The following is a 19,590-nucleotide window of genomic DNA, read 5'->3' as shown; positions in this document are numbered from 1 at the left end:
AAAGAATAAAACTATTTTCTTTCTGAGATAAGTTAGATGCATTTTAATGGTAGATATATGAAGTATGACTTCTGAAGATCACTTTCTGTCCTATTGCTCTTTAAGTTTTAAATGTGTATACTTCAATTTCCTGAGATATTTTGATTTCATGGATTAAAGTAATGAACTAAACTCCTTGAAAGTTAAGGATCATTTCATTCTTTGTGTTTGCACTGAGTAATGTGTCTGACATATTTTTGTTGTTTAGCCATTTTTAGTTGTGCCCGACTCTTTGTGACCCCATTTGGGATTTTCTTGGCAAAGATACTTGGAGTAGTTTGCCATTTCCTTCTCTAGCTCATTTTACAGATGAGGAAACTGAGGGAAAACAAGGTTAGATGACTTTCTCATTTCTACCTGATTTCAGTTATAACTAATTTTTGCGCCTGGGGCATAAAGCATAAAATTCACCTGCAAAGGCAGTTGAGAGTTGTATCATAGTACATAAGAGACTCCAAGACACTGGACTCTTTGGGGAAGAGACCCCAGAATATTGGGAGGCCTATTCTGGAAAGGCCTTTGGGATGAGGGTAGTAGGAAACAAGGTGAGGCCAGATCAAGCAGTATCTTACTCCGGGTGTAGCAACTGAATTTAACTTCCATCTGCACCCTGAAAAGGTTGGAACCATGGGACTGAAGTCTCACCTTGCCCTAATTACAGGTCTCTGGGTAAATCATTGCCCCCCCCCTAATTTATGTAGCTTTTACAAAATGAGAATTGAGTTCAGTTTTACTGCAAAAGAGATACAGCACCATCTGGTGGGTAGTTTCACAGCAAAAGATTATTTACATAGTTTCCTGATTCCAATAATAGTATTTACTCCAAGTATTTTTTCCAACACAAATTTCAGTGAAACACAAAAACATATGTCAACACGAAAGAATTTTATGGGTCCTAGTTCTTTGCTTATATAGTAAGAGCAAAAAATCATATCCTCTCTAACCTGATTAAATAGAGATGAGTATTCTTATAAGTACTGACTTTTCCATTTCAGATCTGAAAAGTACTATTGTGTAATTCATTTAGATAACAAAAACTTTGTAAACATAAAATACACACTTTAGACCTGATTTAGAAAGATAACCACCTCTGACCAGGAATTTAACAGTCCATTCAATCAATCAACAAGCATATGCTAAGTTTTGGGGATAAGAAAACAAAAATAAAATAATTCTTGCCCTCCTAGCCAAAGAAACAATGTGCATTGTTGTCGTTCAGTTATGTCTAACTCTTCATGAACCCATTTGGAGTTTTCTTGGCAAAGATACTGGGGCGGTTTGTCATTTCCTTCTTCAGCTCATTTTACAGATGAGGAAACTGACTCAAACAAGACTTGCCCTGGATCATAAAGCTAGTAAGTGTTTTGAGGCCAAATCTGAACTCAGGTCTTCCTAACTCCAGGCCCAGTGCTCTTTCCACTGCATTACCTAGCTGCCCAAGGATTTGAATAAATATGAGTAGATATAAATATTTATACAACATACATACAAAATAATTTGGCAAGAGGGAGACATTAATAGTCGAAGAATGGGTGTGGAAGATGGTGAAAGGCCTCACAAAGGAGTTGGTCCATCTGCTGAGTTTAGAAAGAATCTAGAGGTTCTAAGAGGTGGAACTGAGATGAGAGTATGGAGAACAACATCCTTCAAAGGGGCACTGAGATAAGAAGTGGAATGTTGTATGTTAGGAACAGCAATGAGGCCAGTTGAGCAGGATTGTTGAATGAATGAAAGAGCGTCATTTAAGTGTCATTTAAGCCTGGAAAGGGAAGATGAAATCAGGTTGTGAAGGGCTTTAAATGTCAAATAGAGGAGTTTCCATTTGATCCTAGGGGTAATTGATGTTCATCCTTTGTTTTCAAAGAGGCCTAATGATATTAAGGGTGATGACTTGCATTTGAATTGGATTTAAAAAAAAATTTTTTTGGCAGGGCAATGAGGGTTAAGTGACTTGCCCAGCATCACACAGCTAGTAAGTGTCAAATGTCTGAGGTCAGATTTGAATTGAGGTCCTCCTTAATCCAGGGTTGGTGATTTTCCACTTTGCCATTTAGCTGCCCCTGTGAATTGGATTTAAATGAGAGAGAATTGCACAAAGTCATCAGCCTCAGTCTCTCTTCCAGGGTCACTGAAGTCCAGTGGCAGAATGACTAGCTATGGTCCAGGATGCAGTGAGTGACCTTGGTATCTTTGAAGTCTGACCAAGCTCTAAGCATTCAGCCCCCTTTACGGACATTGGAACAAACTGTTCTAATCCACCATTTCACCAGGGGAAGTCTTTACATGACTGGGGTAAACATCTCCTTCATCAACAGATTTGGGGTCTATCAGTTGTTACCCTCAACCTTCTTTAGCCAACCTACCTAGACAGTTTTACTGGGGTGTGATTGCTGTGCATGCTACAGCTTCTTGGAGCCCCAGGTGAGAATTGGGGGACAGGTGGACACCAAAGGTAGATAAGCAGCCTTGGAAAGAGCTCTGCAAACCCTCATACCAGAGGTGCTAGTCCTCCCCTAAAACCCCATATACCCCCCTAGGGGTAATGGGGAACCACTGGACTTTATTGAGTAAGAGATTCCGATAATATTTTAGGAATATCAATTTGACAGCTGTGTGGAAGATGAATTGGAAAGGAAAAAGAATATATGTAGAGAAGTCAATTAAGGAAGCTATTGCAATAGTCCAGGAACAAGGTGATGAGCATCTGAACTAAGTGGAGGTGGTCTGAGTAGAAAGAAAGGGACAGGGGCAGCTAGGTGTCGAAGCCGATAGAGCACTGGCCCTGGAATCAGGAGGACCTGAGTTCAAATCCAGCCTCAGACACTTGACACTTACTAGCTTTGTGACCCTGGGCAAGTCACTTAACCCCAATTGCCTCACCCCCAAAAAAAAGAAAGAAAGAAAGAAAAAAAAAGAGAGAAAGGGACAGAGTAAGAAATAAGAAGGGAGAATTGACAAGATTTAGCCAGTGATCCAACGTGAGAGCAATAGTGAAAGAAAGCAAAGAGTTTAGTGTGAACATTAAAGATAAAATCAGAAGGGATATACAGTTAATTATTAGCAGACATAAATATACATATTAAAATTTTAATGTAAAGGCCACTGACTTTAAAGTTATGTACAGAGGCAACTTTTGACATTTGAATCAAAGAAATACTTCAAACATCCTATTTATTAAACTGTGGTTTCAATTAAAACAGACATAAAGCCTATTTACTTCTGAGAAATGGGAGAACGAAACGGCAATTTCTAAATGAGAAATTACTCAGTTGAAATAGAAATGTCCAGATCATTCTTCTTCACAATACACTCAAATTAAATAGTATTTCTCCTAGGGGAGAAATTAAGAAGCATTAAATAGAATTATCTGTCATAAAAGCTTTTATTGGATGGAACCAAAGAAGTAGTCATATACATAAAAGTGTATTTAAAAGGAGTAGTCAAATATATAAAACATTACACTAGTAAAGGAAATGGGTTTATCAGACAAGAGCAAGATCTTGTTAATGATATACCTACTGGAAATAAATCTGGCCCTTTAGAAGGAATATTAACTTTTTCAAACCATTAAACTACCATTCTGGTGTATTAAAGTGGTACTCTAGTTAAGTTTCAGGAGGAGATAATACCAACATGAACAGTTCCATGTGCCTAGTTTATCTGTGGTGTTGGGTATGAATGAGCAATTTCTCTGAATCTCCCTCCAAAAGCTCGGCCTTGGTGGATGCACAATCTTTCCCCTAGTCCTGTTAGAAATATTCTCCCACGGAGCCAAAAGAAAGAAAGACTACCACTTCATTGCCTGCTCATTCCCGCTGCCTCAAGGCCACTGTCAAGATACAAAATATTAGTAATATTTGACACTTATATTTTCCTAAAATGTCCTGACCAAGGTAAGCTTCTTTCATAAAGTTCCTAACTTACGCCCAAGGAGCAGCTTACTCATAAGTCTTATGTATTATTCTTCAATTTTTCCAAAGCCCCCAAACCGCATTTAACATAATCCTGGTCAAAATTTGAATCTGAATTCTACATCCCTTTCCCTTATCATTTATGCCCTTTTCCTCAAATACATCTCAAACCCGGAAAACAAAGCTGCTCACCACCCCCACAAATTCTTGACCACTAAAGGTAATATCACCTTTCCCCCCAACATTCTCCTTGCTCTCTTTCCCTGTAAGAGCCATTTGTTAAATCCCCATAATATGCGCTCTGATCCCTAGGAACTTTCACAGTGGATGACTAAAAGGGACTTCCCAGGGGACAATGGGCGGCACCTTTTTTTTCACGGGATGGGATGGCACCGTGCATCTTCCTTCCATTTCCTCTTTTGGCTACAAAAGCCTAACACTCACTGCTGAATACAGACGCAAGAAAAAACCAAACTGTTTTTGTTCTGTTTTGGTTTTGTACTCGACGTCACTTGTCATTTCATCACTACAGGGAACTCCTACAAAGAAGACGGATCAGCATCTGTTCAGCCTGGGGCACAGAGAGGTTAAGCGACTTGCTGGGGTCACACAGTTGCAGAGGCCAGGAGAGCAATGACCCAGACTAGTTCCCTACTAACCTCACTACCTGCCTCTCAAATAAACAAACCCCACCCCTCAATCAAATATGTCTGTCTGAGTTGCTGACCACCCAGGCACCGCTTAGCAGCGGGAAAGGTGGAAGATGTGGGGAGGTCAGTAGGGCTTCAGCCAGCGGAGTCCTTCGGATACCGTCCGACAGGAGGCGAACAGACCACGGGTTCCCAAGCCGCCCCCGACCCTACTTTGACGTCTCACGGGCGCGCGCCCGCAACCCGACGCTCGCCCCCTTCCCATCTTTCTAGGCGGACGTCTCCCAGGCGCGCGCGCGCATCCCGACGCTCGTCCCCGCCACGCCCCCCTCCCCCCACCTCCCGGGCTCTGAGCTCTTCAGCCTCCACCGCACCCCCCCCCACGCCCCTCAAACGACGCTTTGCAGCGTGAGCCGAACAGGTGTAGCTGTTAGAACGGCCTGGGGTTCCCGGGAGGGAGGGAGACAGTCAGTCAGTCGGTCACTCAGTCAGGCCGGACAAGAGGAAGGACGGAGGGCATCATGTCTCGCTACACCAGGCCCCCTAACACCTCTCTGTTCGTCAGGAATGTCGCGGATGCCACCAGGTGAGTGAGGGGCGGCTCCGGGAGCTGGCGGGAGTGCGCTGGGGAGTGGGGCGGAGGTCGCGGAGGAGGAGGAGGAAGAGGAAGATGAAGATGGGACCGGGGACCAGGGCAGGGCCCGCACCTTCCCTTCCCCCACCCCCCTACCTCTCCTGGGCTCGTCCTGGAGAAGGGGCTCGTGGACGCCGGCTGAAACGAGCCCCATTCTGGGTGAGGGCCTGGAGCGGTCCGGGGCCTCCCAGGCCGCGGCGTGAGCCTCCTCGGCCCCCGTCCGACTCAGCCCCTCCACGGCACCCCCCAAGCCCCTAGTGGTGTTAAGGACTCGTCTTTTTCCCCGAGACTTAGTGGCTCAGGCCGGGCCTCTGGTGTCTGTCCGGACTGACTGACTGCTTCCTCCCCGCATCCTGGGCGCTGGAGCCCGCCCCTTCCATTCCTACCCCAACTCCCCCCCCCCCGCCCCCCTCCGCGCCCCTCCGCCCCCTGGCAACGAGGCGGGATTCTTTCCGTTACCTCCGCCCCCTATGCGAGGGATGCGACACCCCAGGCCATTCTTCCTTCCTCGCCCCTTGTCTCCCCCCCCCCCCCCAATACCTTCCCCCCTCCTCTCCCAGCGAGCCAGGTTAGGTTTTCATTTCCCCTGATTAGGGGAGGAGGCAGCCTCTTCACAAGCCAGAGTTCCTTGAAACTCCCCTTTTAAATGATTGCCCTTTCGTGGATGTGCAAGTTTCAGCTCTGATGTCACCCCCGATGAAATGGAAAGTTTTAACCTGTTAGGTGAAGAGGAACCTAGGAATGACAAAAGCTATCGAGTTATTAGTTCCTGGGAGTATTGATTTAGAACTGGAAGGGATTTTTACGTGAGGAAACTGAGGCCCAGAGAGCTGAAGCGATTTACCCTAGAGAGTAAATGGTAGAGCTAAGAAGTGAACCCGAACCAAATGCTTCAGGTTTCCACTCTATAACACTGTCGTCATGCATTACTCTGCTATGTTTCTAATCCAGCTGTGGTAATATGTAATTACATTTATACCTCTTTGTATTAATGAATCACTTCAATGAAAATAACATCATTTCACCACCTTTTTTTGAACTTATCCATTCAGTGTAATCCAATTAAAGAATAGATTTTAATATAAGGAAGATCAAATCATGTTATTGTAACAAATTCATACAATAAAAACCTGATATACAAATAATCTATGGCAGGATATCAATCATGTGTTAGTAGAAGCCTTATAAAGGGGTTTTACTCTACTGAGCTCATAATTTTAATTTCCAAAATAAAAGAATTAGATTGGATTGGAGGAATACAGGCATTTATTTCCTTTCTAAAAGTCTTGAATCAACTAGGTGAGACTTAATTTGGTGTAAATCAGAAATGATAACTTGGTCCCTGGTCCAGAACTCAGGATTGCAATCATACCCTGAGGTAGCGTTGGATCCAAATACCTTTATCACCCTTATATGAGTTATGTGGTTCCTTATGGATTTTTTTGTCCATAGGGTTGAAACCACAGCAGTTGAGTTTCGTCTCTATTCTTTGGGATAAGTTGGAGGAGAGGGGACATCTTTGAGATTTCCTTATTAATTTTATTTGTTTTAGGTTATAGTAATAAAGTGATCTGTCCGTTCACTTGTAATCATTACTACTGATGATAATTTGAGCCTAGGCTTGGTTGATTAGTATGTATCTGACAAGTTTTCTACTTCCTTTGAAATTAGGATATAAAAATATGAGACGAAGCACAGCCTGACAGCACTTGAACCTGTTGATCACCCACTTCTTGAAACTTTCTTTCCATGGCTTTGTCCCATTATACTTTACTGGTTTTTCTTCCTATCCCACTGATTGTTCTCTCCCTCTCTTTTGAGTATTTTTCTTTTTCCCATTATCCACCATTACAATGGTCCCCTACTCTTCCTTACACGATGCCCCTTTATCTCTTACTCCTTACATTGCCCCTCCTCACCTGGGTCTTCCTTAGGTTCTGTCCTTAACTCTGTGATTCTTTCTATATATTCATTCTTTTAATGAATTAAGATCTCAAGGATTCAACTGTGCCTCCAAAATCAGTACCTCTTCTCTGACCTCTAAATCTTACATTTCCAACTATGTGCAGGATCAGTCAGTCAGTAAACATTAAGCACCTAGAATGTGCAAGGCACTATGCTGGGCTACAAAGAAAAGCAAAATACAATTCCTGCTCATCCTTGCTTTCAAGGAGCTCTCAGTCTAATTATTATTATTAATAATAAAGACATTCAAGCATGTTCAAAACTGAATTATTCTCTTCATCCTTAAACTTTCCCTCTCTTCCACTTTTGTCAATAGTAACACTACACCATTTCTCCAATTTCCCAAGCTCTGTACTTTTAGTGTTTTTTTCCTTTATCTCTTACATATAGTCTCTCAACACATATTGCCGTTTCTTCTGAAAGGTCTCTTAAAATCACATTTTCCTTTTTTCCTACCCCAGTCCAAAACTTCACTTTGATTACTACACAAACTGATTTGGTTTCTAGTCTCTCTTTCTAGTATTTGTTCTCCTGGCCATTTTTCATACTATTCCTTGGAAAGCACTTTGCAAACCACAAAGTTCTAGGTAAATGTTAACTGTTGTTGTTTCAGTTGTGCATGACTCTTTGTGACCCCATTTTGGGCTGGGTTTTTTTGTTTGTTTTTTGGCAAAGATACTTGAGTGGTTTGCCTTTTCTTTCTCCAGCTCATTTTATAGATGTTAACCATTAGCTATTATTAAAATACCATTTTTGCCAGATTTATTCATTCACAAACTAAAAAGCCACTCCCTGTAGGGCTTTTAAGGGTTACTACAATTAAGTACATGCTGCCTATCCAACTTATTTCTCACTGTTCCCCAGCAAGCACCTTCTACTCTAGTCAGAACAATTTCCTCATTGTCCCAAATACACTTTGTGTTTATTCTCACTTTTGCTCATACTGTTCCCTACATTATACTCACCTAAATTTTATTTCTAATTACCATCTTGACTAAATGTGTTACTCAAAGTCCAATTCCTCCATGAAGGCTTCTTGTACTACTTCAGCCCACACTGAGCTCCAGATTACTATTGTGCAGATCAGTATCACACAGTTTTAGCAGTTGGTTGTTTCACATTATTTTATATGTTGGGTTGTCTCCTCAACTAGATCGTAAACCTCATGAAGGGAAGTAATTTCCATTTCTACTTCTCTATCCCCACAAGGTCTCACAATAGTAGGTAGGCACAGAATGGGCTAAAAAATTGTTTATCATTTGGAGAATGATATTTTTTGCTTTATTATATAGATAAGTATTTTAATATGTAATATAGCCACATATAGAACTTGAAATCCTGTTTTATAACCTTTAATTAGGAAAGCCTATTACACTTTATGAATTGAATATAATACTTGATATCTAAAAACAAGACAGATTATTCTAGTAACCTCAGGCATCCTCTTTCTGAAATCTTTAATAACTTCTTCTAATAACTATTTCTTTTTCTCACACCTTCATATATGCCCATGTCTCCCTAGTTTTAAAAAAACCCTTCACTAAACCCTACTATCCCTTGAAGATATTGTCCTATATCTCTCTTCCCTTTCTCAGACAAATCCCTAGAAAAAAGCATTATGAACTGCTTCTCCTACCCACTCCTTAACCCTTTGTAATTTGGCTTTTGCTCTAGTCACTCAACTGAAACTTCTTTCCAAGTTGCCAGTCATCTCTGAATTGCCCAATTTATGATCTTTTCTCTATCATCCTTCTCAATGCATCTTTTGCATTTGACACTGTAGACCATCTTCCTGTATACTCTCCCCACACCCCCCTTTTAAGTTTCTGCTGTACTTCCTCCTTTTACCTCTTTGACTCTTTTCAGCCTCTCCTGCTGGCCCATCATCCATATCACACCCTCTAACTGTGGGTGTTCCCTAGGGTTTTGTCCTAGACCCTTTTGTCTACACCACTTTGTTGATATCCTCATGAGCTCTCTGGGGTTTATTTATCATCTCTATGCCTGACTTATATAGGTCTATATATCTAGTCTGAAGTCTTTCTACCCTTATTATCAGATGCCTACTAGATATTTACTGGATGACCCAGAGATGTCTTAAATTCAACATGCCCCAAATAGGAGGCATACTTTCCTATGCTTTTTGTTTTGTTTTGTTTTGTGGGACAATGAGGGTTAAGTGACTTGCCCAGGGCCACACGGCTAGTAAGTGGCAAGTGTCTGAGGCCAGATTTGAACTCAGGTCCTCCTGAATCCAAGGCCAGTGCTTTATCCATTGTGCCACCTAGCTGCCCCCTTTCCTATACTTTCAATACTTTCCTCCCCCTACTTTTTCTAAATTTCCCAGCTTCTTTTGAAGGCACCACCATATTTCCAATCTTCCAGCTTCATAATCTCAGCATTATCTTTGATTCTTTGCTCTCTTTCACCACACATACCCAGTCAGTTGCCAAATCTTGCTTTTTCTACCTCAGTAATATCTCTTGCATTCAACCCCTTCTCTCCAGTCATATAGCTGCCACCTTACTTTGGACCCTCATACACTCCTAAATTATCACTACAGCTTTGTAATTGGTCTCTCTGCCTCAAGTCTCTCCCCTCTGTAGTCCATCCCAAACACTGCTGCCAAAGTAATTTTCTTTAAGGAATGATTGACCATATCACTCCCATCTCAGTCAATTCCAGTGGCTTCCAGTTACTTCTACATTAAAATGTAAACTCTATTTAGCTTTTAAAGCTTCTCGTAACCTGGTACTCAGCGAACTTTTCATTCTCATCTTTTTTTCTTCATTCACTCTGTAATGTACCCAAACTGGCCTTCTGTTCCTCACATAGACACACACAGACACAGACACAGACACAGACACAGACACACAGACACAGACACAGACACAGACACACACACACACACACACACACACACACACACACACACACACACACACCACTCCATCTCTCATCTTAATGCCTTTTTCATTAGCCATTCATCAGTTCCTGGGCAAACCTCTGTCTTCTCACGTCTACCTCGTAGATTCCCTTTCTTCCTTCATGATTCAGCTTTCCTGATTCCTTCCCAACTGCTAGTGCTCTCTCTCTCAAATTACCTTGTATTTACTTTATATTTATGCTGTATATACTTATACATGTACTTGATGCCTTCCCCATTAGAAAGTAAACTTCTGAGGAGGGATTGTTTCATTCTTTGTACTTATATTCTCAGCACTTAGCACAGTGTCTGGTACATAGCAGATACTTAATAATGCTTTTTGATTAACATAAACCTGGCTTATCATGGTTAGGCAAATGGATATGAATGACAATATTAATTAAATGATGAAAATATTGACCGCTTATATGAATAATTGGCTATTTAACAATCTTTTGCATGATGGGAAGAATATTTTAACATATAGGTGATTTTAAAAGTGTGCTTTCCTTCTAAAACAGAGGTTCCTAACCTTTTTTGTGTCATGGACCCTTTTGGCAGATTGGTAGTCTTTGGACCATTTGTGTTTTTAAAATGCATAAAATAAAATTTTTAGTATTATAGAGGAAACTAATTTTATTGAAATGCAGCCTGTATACAGGAAGACTGAGATTTCATAAAATCTAACCATGAGTCTAGGAACTACAGTAATTTTGAAGTAATGACCAGCATATTTCAAGATAGCAGCAACAACTGTAATGGAATATGAAACCGTATATGATCTCTGTTAGTGACAGAGTCACAGGTACTACAGCTATTACTCTGTTGTCTTATTTCATAATTAAAGGAAATACTAAATTCCAATTAGAAATATATGAAAATAAAAATGTATTTGTCCCATCTAAGTTCAAGTACCTCCTAAAAAATCTATCCACAGGGATCCGTGGACCCCAGGTTAAGGACTCTTGTTCTAGAAGGATCAATACAAGTGTTACAACTGGATTTCTGTAAGCAAACTGCTGTAACACAGTTATATTCCTATTTCTTTGCCTTATTTCTAAAATACTTCAGGCCTGAGGACTTGCGACGTGAATTTGGTCGATATGGCCCTATAGTAGACGTATACATTCCACTTGACTTCTACACTCGCCGCCCAAGAGGATTTGCTTACGTACAATATCCTTTATTTCACTCTGTGTGTGTACTGGTACATGTGTCTGCGTGTAAACATATGTGTATGTCTACACGTAGACATATATGTATTCAAGGGAATATTTGACAAGATTAATATGTCCTAACTAAATGTATTTATTTCTTTGTCTCAGAAATTCTAAAGCAGTCCACAGTAGCTGGCAAGCACCCCAAAGTTTGAATCAACCTGTTAGATAGAGTCCAAGCATAAACCAAGCAGGCAAGCCAAAAGACACCTTAAAGTTCAAGCATCAAGGAATAAAGAGGGAGGGTGGAAACAGATAAAAAGAAAACTGGAAGAGGGGAAGTCTTTATCAAGCAAAAGACAAAGCCAGCACCAAGTTGAGGCTTCGGCTTTCCTACATTTACTCAGAATTCCAGATTCAAAGCCAAGTCTGATTTGGTTGGTTCTGCAGCTCTTATAAAGTCCATCTTTCAAGCCCTAAAGAGTAAAGGTCAAGGTTCAAGATCAAGTGACATTGAGGTAATTGCCAGTCTTTTTTGTATCATCTTTCTTTAGCTTTTCCTGCTCTCTGATATTTGATTAAATTAATGGATGGTTTCCTAAAATTTACTTATTTGGTAATTTTTCTACATTCCATTATAATTAAATGGATTGGTATTGCATAGTGTAAATAGATAAGGGAATTTACTGTTAGTATATAAATTCTTCAAGATATAATTTAGGCTGTGTGTTCCTTACTTTTATGTTTCCTGTATATTAAGATAGAAAAGTATACTTAAAGTGACAGGCACAAGGATAAACATTACCATTTTCATGAGATCAGATTAATTTCCATATAAAGTATATTTTTGCCTGCTTTGTCTGTGTGAAAATGTTGTTATTATAGAATTTAAGTGCTTCCAAAATCCATAATCAAAGGCCTTTTATGATTTTAATTTAAGAACAAGGTCCATCACATTTTGGTTTTCTATATTAAAAAGCTGATGGATCCTTTATAAGACTAAGACCTTAAAATTCATCTTATGATGCTAATCAGCATTGAAATATATTTTTCCCAAGTAGCATATTCCTAGTTGACTATATACGTTGAAACTACATTGATTCATATAATGAATATTCAAACATTATTACATAGTAAAAAAATTGATTTCTCATCTTCCTATTCATATTGTCTTGAAAATCACAGGACCTTACACTTTCTGTGATAAAGACATAAATAATATTCGGCTGATTATATTCTTCTAAAGTAACAAGCTTAATATTTTACTTGGTATTTCCTTTTCATTTGGAATGTGAAAATAACTTTAAAAATTATTTCATTGTATACTTTAATGTTCAAAGTGTCCTTAACAGCTAGTCATATTTGAAGATGTCCGTGATGCAGAAGATGCTCTTTATAACCTCAATAGAAAGTGGGTATGTGGTCGTCAAATTGAAATACAGTTTGCACAAGGTGATCGAAAAAGTAAGTGTAGATAAACATATAGTTTACTTGCTATGCAAAATTATAGTTTCAGGAATAATAGATTTTTTTGCTTAAAATTCTTTCATAATGATTAAATTAGACCAGTTATATAGCTATTATTGAAGCTTTATAGTATTGAATTATTTTACAGTGATGTTCTTCACATTCTAGCACCAGGCCAAATGAAATCAAAAGAACGCCATCCTTGTTCTCCAAGTGAACATAGAAGATCAAGAAGCCACAGCAGAAGGACTCGAAGTAGAAGTTCTTCATGGGGAAGAAGCAGGAGACGATCTGATAGCCTTAAAGAGTATGTAAGGTGTAAATAGTATTAGAAGGCAGCATCTTGGTATGGGGGTGGAGCATGATATTTTAGAGATAAGTGAAATATGAATACTTAAATATATAAAAAAGTTTGAAGGCATGCTGCATTAGTCATTCTTTCTAGGTTTATTAATAAGGTTGCTTTAGAAGAAAGGACAACAAATATGCTGATATAAATTCTTTTATGCATAAAATGCATACATTTTTAAGCCTTATTGAGTGATATACACAGTGGGTGCTTAGCAAACATTTGTTAACTTGGTTTGATTAGAGATTTAATATGAACCTTTTAAAATAGAGGAGGGGAGGGGAGTAACTGGGAAAGCCTCCTTCAGAAAGTGGGATTTAAACTGAGTCTCAAAAGAATCAAGGAGACAAAGGTGAAGGGGCAAAGCACTCCAGTCATGGAGGACAAGCAATGAAAGAGGGTTGAGATACAGAGTTTCAGGTGGGAAGAACAAGACTAGTATCACTGGATCATAAAGTACAAGGAAGGAATAAAGTATAAGAAGACTGGAAAGATAGGGAGGAACCAGGTTGTAGGAATTTTAAAATGCAAATAAAAGATTTTATATTTGATCCTAGAGGTAATAGGAAGCCAGGATAGTTTATTGAGTAGAGGAAAGTGACATGGTCAGACCTGCATTTTAAAAGAAGATCACTTTGACAGCTGAGTGGAGGACGGATTGGAGTGGAGGGAGACTTGAGGCAGGAAGAACCACCAGAAAGGTATTGCTGTAGTCTAGGTGTCCAGTGATAAGAACCTGCATTAGGGTAATTGCTGTGTGAGTGAAGAAAAGGGCACATATGGGAGACATGTTGTGAAGGTAAAAAATGACAGTTATTTGCACTTATATTCTCAGCAGATTATGGTTTAAGAGAGGAATCAAGGATGACACTGAGATTGTGAGACTGAGTAACTGGGAGGATGGTGATGCCTTGACACTATAATTGGGAAATTGGGAAGAAGGGAGGATTGGGGAGAAATAATGAGCCTGTAAGATCTGAGTTCAGATTTCGCCTCAGATACTTATCAACTGTATGACCCTGGGCAAGTCACTTAGCTGCTGTCTGCCTCAGTTTGCTCATCTGTAAAACATGGAAGGGGAAGAAGGGATTAAGCATTTGTTAAGTGCCTGCTATGTGCCAAGCACTGTGCTGCTAAATTCTTTATAAATACTCTCTCATTTCATGGAAATAATAATAGTGCTTGTCTCCCAGGCTGTTGTGAGGATAAAATGAGATAATTTTTGTAAAGTATTTTTCAAGCCTTACAGTGCTATATGATGTCAGTCATTATTATTTTTGTTGTTGTTAGTATTATGGAAGGGTTAATGATAACTTACCAGTATTTTGCTAACAAGGAATTTGTTTCTGATAAAATATTATCCTTAGCAGTAATTATTTAGTGAATTTGTAAAGCAAAAAATAACAAGGCTGTGTATATGCCAGCTATCGTACTATTTATTCACAGTAACTACCTTGAATATTACTTGTATTATTTTTCCATTTGTATGTAGAGTTCTGTGATGCATTCTCCTGTCAGTGAACGGCATTCATATTTGTTTTCAAGCCCTTTGAGAAAAGGCAGGTGGAGAAGTGGATAGAGTGCTGGACCTGGCATCAGGAAGACCTGAGTTCAAATGTGTTCTCAGACTCTTACTAGCTGTTTGACCCTGGGCAAGTCACTTAACCTCTGTTTGCCTCAGTTTCCTCATCTGTAAAATGGGGATAATAAACACACATACTTCTTAGTGTTGTTGTGAGGATCAAATGAGATGATATTTGCTTTATAATATAGCACTTTGAGTTGCAAAGCGCTACATAAATATTAGCCACTATTATGTTGGCCAAGTAGTATCTTCATGTATAATAGCACTTTAATTTTCTGTCTCTGTGGTTATAAAATAATTGGAATGGATATTGTTTTAATTTCCTATTTTCAAATTTTGTGTGAAATAAGGAACGAGTTATTTTCTTTTTGAAGTCTGCCATTTTACCCCTCCCAAAGAATTTTACCAGCACCACTTCCTTTACAACTTTGCTTGCAAAGACAAATATTGATTGTGCACTACCTGTTCTCTGAGATAAAAACACAATCGAAATACACAAGAATAAAGAATAATAGCATACAAGACTTTATTTCTGTAATAATGTCTTTGTTATTACAAAAATATAAAACACTACAGAATTAATTGGTCATAAATTAATTTCAACAATACTTTGGGTATATATGCTAATAAAGATGATATAAAGAGAATGGAGGAAACATCACCAGACTGTGGCCATACATAATCTGATATTTAGAGATCTGTTTTGTCATTATATAGAGACAGCAACAGTACAATTTGTGTAGTATGGCCATTTACTGCACTTTGTTGCCCTGTTTTAAAACAAAGTATCTAATGAGACTAAGAGGGCATGACCCACTTTGATACAGAGTAAGAATATCCTTTTGTGAAGAAAGTTTTTCCACTAGCCTCTAAAATCAATTTCATTGATATATACTTAAACGGAGCTAGTTCTGTAACATGTTACATTTGTTCAAGAGTAAATCCAAACATTGATTTTATTGACTTGAAACACAAAAATGAAACACTAATATCAAATATGCTTACGTGTGGTATTACTGGTGACTTTATCTTCCCAGGGAATTATCTCTAGCATTTCAAATTACAATGAATACATCTCTGCTTAAAGTGGCATTTAGTAGCTTAATGAAGATGTGAGTGTTTGGGATGTTGTTTGTTGTATGTCAGATTTGATAAAGCTTTGGATAGTTTGCTTTCCTTATAAAGTGAGTCAAAGCACTTTTCAAAATGTGAAGTGCTCTGGGATATAAACTGTGTTGTTTATTCCATGCAATGTTTTAATCTTACTGAATAATAATCTCTAGACTTGGTGCGAATTGCATACTTGATGTATTTCTTCTGCTTTTTGTCACCTAAAATCTTAAACTTTTCCAAAGTTGTTAGGGCCTCATTTAATTAACAAATATCAAACTAAGCTATCAAAAAGGGGAGAGAAGCAGTTAAGAATATAGCAATGCATATTAATTTTGCTAATAATTGTAGCATTGACTTTAATAATAATACTCCACCCCTTCACCCCCAGTGGAAATTAAGCCTAGCATGACTGCAGAAAATAAACTGTCCCAAATTTTCATGGACTCATAGAATTAGAAGAGATTCCATTTACTTGCCATTGAAAATGACCACATCTAAGTTGTTCCCTACTAATGGTCTGTCTTGAAGATCCTCAGTTTTATTAAATCCTATTGTCAGGAAACTTTTTAACATAAATATCTCATGCTACAACTTAATCCTATCAATATCCTTGTTCTTTCCACATTAGATAGGGAAAAATTTTTTTGGTCATTGCTTATGCTATAACCCTTTATGGTCTTAAAAAATATAAATTGCCATTCAGCCTGTCAAAAGTCTTAATACTTAGAGAATTATTATGAAACCTTGAAAATGTTGTTGCATAGTCTAATCATTTTTTTCTTGTAAAATATGTACACTAATATTTTGGATATTTGCAGGTCTCGTCGTAGGGGACTTTCTTATAGCCGATCTAAATCTCGATCTAACTCATTAACAAGGCATTCTACCTCAGGAAGGAAATCAAGATCCCCTAGAAGGAATTCTAGTTCTAGACGACGGTCAAGATCTGAGTCCTTACAAAAAAGGACAGCATCTGTGGGAAAATCACAATCAAGTTCACCTCAGAGGCAGACCACCTCAGGGGCAAAATCAAGATCAGGTGGAAGACATTTTGATTCACTAGCAAGATCCCCATCAAAATCTCCTCAAAGACACACTAATTCTGAAACTAAAGCACAGTCTCGGAGCTACCATCATAAAAACAATTGGTGAAACAGCATCAGAAGATCTCTACACATACTTAGACTTTCATTATGAGAGAACTTTTGTTAAATAAAAATTCTTCATAGCTGTAATGTGGGCCAATATTATTTTGGGCATATACAAGTAGTAAAATATATCTTGCTTTGGATGATTAGGTTTGGCCTTAGCATCACTGCAGACAGTATAAATAATGTTATGTTTAGTTTTGTGCTAAATGAAACTTGCTTACCGTAGTCAGGAAGACCTGAGTTAAAATCTGGACTCACACACGTAATTAGCTATGTGACCCTGGGCAAGTCACTTAACCTCTGTCTGCCTCAGTTTCTTCATCTGTAAAATGGGGATAATAATAGTACCTACCTCCCCCTGGTTGTGGTGAGGATAAAATTATATATTTGTAAAGTGCTTTGCAAACTTTAAAGCACTACATAAATGCTAGCTATTATTGTTGTTATTATTATCAGTTTCATATTCTTACATACAAACAAGTTGTTCTTTTCCTTTCCATTTCAATGTGCCTAGCTTTTCAAACAATACTTTAACATGTGTGGTAAGAGTACTTTTCAAAGGAAATAAGTGAAATTGAAGTAATTTATAAAGTCATTTCATATAATTCTATATTATTATCTTACATAATAATGCTACATATTGGTATAGCACTTTTACCTTTCCAAAATGCTTTTGCATACTTACTTTAAAGCTTCACAGAACTGTTACTTCATTGATGTGGGTACACATTTCATTTATGCAGACTGTAATACTTGAAACCTTAATACACTGTTCATTAGATGCCATGGTCCTAAAGTTTCGTAACCTGGTGGTAAATCTTTTGGGGATCAGTGACTCTAAATTTAGCCAAACCAGGCTTGACATAACAGATCATGAGGGCCATACTTAAAATTTTCAGTTTGATAAGATCCACTGGATCATGTGTTCCACTGTTGTAATGTTTTCACTCCAGTGTTTTTAATCTCATACCAATTTCTGGTGAACACCTTCCCCATATTACAAAATGTAAGGTAGTTTTTGCTATCCTCATTAGCAGTATTCAACAACAAGGCCAAGAATTCAGAAGGAGGTATTCTTTCCTGAACTCCAAGGTAACCTTATCAAAGAAGATTGAATATATATTGGTGGAATAATGTAGATTAATTGGCATTAAAATGACATTCAGTTCTATACGAACTTGATATATATAACCTTGTATTTCAGGAGTGATCAGATCCGTGATTTCATTGGCATATGGATCTTTCACTGAGGAAACTCTAGTAATACAGATCAGCACTTGGCTCTGCAACTTGCAGTCTGGGAGAAGTGCTTGGCTACTGTGACATTAGATGACTCTTCCATAATCATGCAACCAGTATGTGGTAGAGGTGGGACCTTTGTTTCTTTGAGGTCAGCTCTATCCACTATGCCATGTTGTCTCATTACATAAGGTTGTGTAGCATGTTGAATTTAAAAATATATTAAAAATGGCTTTAAAAATTGAAATATTTTGAAAATATTTGTGCTATCCCCCCTTTTTCCAACAATTAACTTTGTTTACATTCTTTGCTTTTGCAGTTAATGAAATCAAGGACTTTTCTAAAAAGTATTTTTAGTTTACATTTTAGAGAAGCTTTCCTGGTAGTAATATTATTTATGATAATTTATTTTTAAATATCAGCAAGCATTTATTAAGCACCTACTGTATACCTGACTCTCGGGATACAAAAACAAAAATAAAACAGCCCCTGCCCTCAAGGAGCTTAAATTCTATCAAGTACATACCATAATGATGTATTTATATAGCTCTACTTGTGTGCTATGTTAAGTTGCATTCTTGAACCTTTGCAAACAAAGTTAAGTATTTTTTTGCCTAGTATGCCAGTCTATGCTTTACAAAAAGATTCTTTTTAATAAATTACATTTTTTTTAGCAAATAGTATTCTTCTGTTCATTTTATTTTTAATAAAAGTTCCTTTTTCCTTAGAGCTTTGTGTATTTTCAGAAACTTTCAGCTTTACAAAAATTGTAAGTAATGGACAAGCATTGAGCCACAAATTCTGTCTGAATTGGAATAATATAGTGTAATTATATTAAGATATATTTACTATTTAAGGCATAATACATCTTTAAAGTGAATACTTGATTACTAGCTTCTTGTTCAGTAATTCATTCATGTCCGACTCTCATAACCCCAGGACCATAGTACACTAGGCTCTTCTGTTCTCCACTATCTTCCAAAGTCTATCCAAGCTTATGCTTCCATGACACTATCCATCTCATCCTCTGCCATCTCCTTTTCCTTTTGTCTTCAGTATTTCTCAACATCAGAGTCTTTTCCATTGAGTCCTGTCTTCTCGTTGTATGGCCAAAGTATTTAATAACGGTGAAATATAATTAAGAACTGATGATATATAACTCAAATACCTTATTAAGAATTATAATAATATCATAATTCTTAAATCTTAGTTTTAAATATGAACAAATTAATATTATAATTTTCATTTTACAAATAAGTAGCCATATATACCTTCGAGTAAATTGGGTAACCTAAATCAGTTTTCCCCATTTCGTATTCTATTAGTAACAAACCTGTTTCAGTTTTTATAATTGGTAAGGAAAAGAAAAGATTTGTCTTGGTAAGACAAAGAGGGAGAAGAATA

General features: G+C 38.0%; 1 protein-coding gene across 1 annotated transcript; it reads left to right on the top strand.

The window, feature by feature from the left end:
* The first annotated feature begins 4,934 nt into the window (after positions 1-4,934).
* On the top strand, positions 4,935-19,123 carry SRSF12 (serine and arginine rich splicing factor 12). The gene is made up of 5 exons (XM_043964269.1): positions 4,935-5,186; positions 11,197-11,301; positions 12,643-12,746; positions 12,918-13,056; positions 16,615-19,123. The coding sequence occupies exons 1-5, from the start codon at positions 5,122-5,124 to the stop codon at positions 16,946-16,948; spliced, it is 747 nt and encodes a 248-aa protein (XP_043820204.1). The 5' UTR covers positions 4,935-5,121; the 3' UTR covers positions 16,949-19,123.
* Positions 19,124-19,590: the final 467 nt, after the last annotated feature.

The sequence above is a fragment of the Dromiciops gliroides genome, chromosome 4 (genome assembly GCF_019393635.1).
Source record: "Dromiciops gliroides isolate mDroGli1 chromosome 4, mDroGli1.pri, whole genome shotgun sequence".
Lineage (NCBI taxonomy): Eukaryota > Metazoa > Chordata > Mammalia > Microbiotheria > Microbiotheriidae > Dromiciops > Dromiciops gliroides.
Note: the sequence above shows the minus strand (reverse complement) of the source record. Positions and strands in the feature narration are given on the sequence as shown.

Bases quoted from the DNA above. Each gene is read 5' to 3' on its own strand.
- SRSF12 (XM_043964269.1), top strand. From the start codon at position 5,122: ATGTCTCGCTACACCAGGCCCCCTAACACCTCTCTGTTCGTCAGGAAT. The intron at 12,747-12,917 runs GTAAGTGTAGAT...TTCACATTCTAG, and splicing joins TGCACAAGGTGATCGAAAAA to CACCAGGCCAAATGAAATCA. The intron at 13,057-16,614 runs GTATGTAAGGTG...GGATATTTGCAG, and splicing joins CGATCTGATAGCCTTAAAGA to GTCTCGTCGTAGGGGACTTT.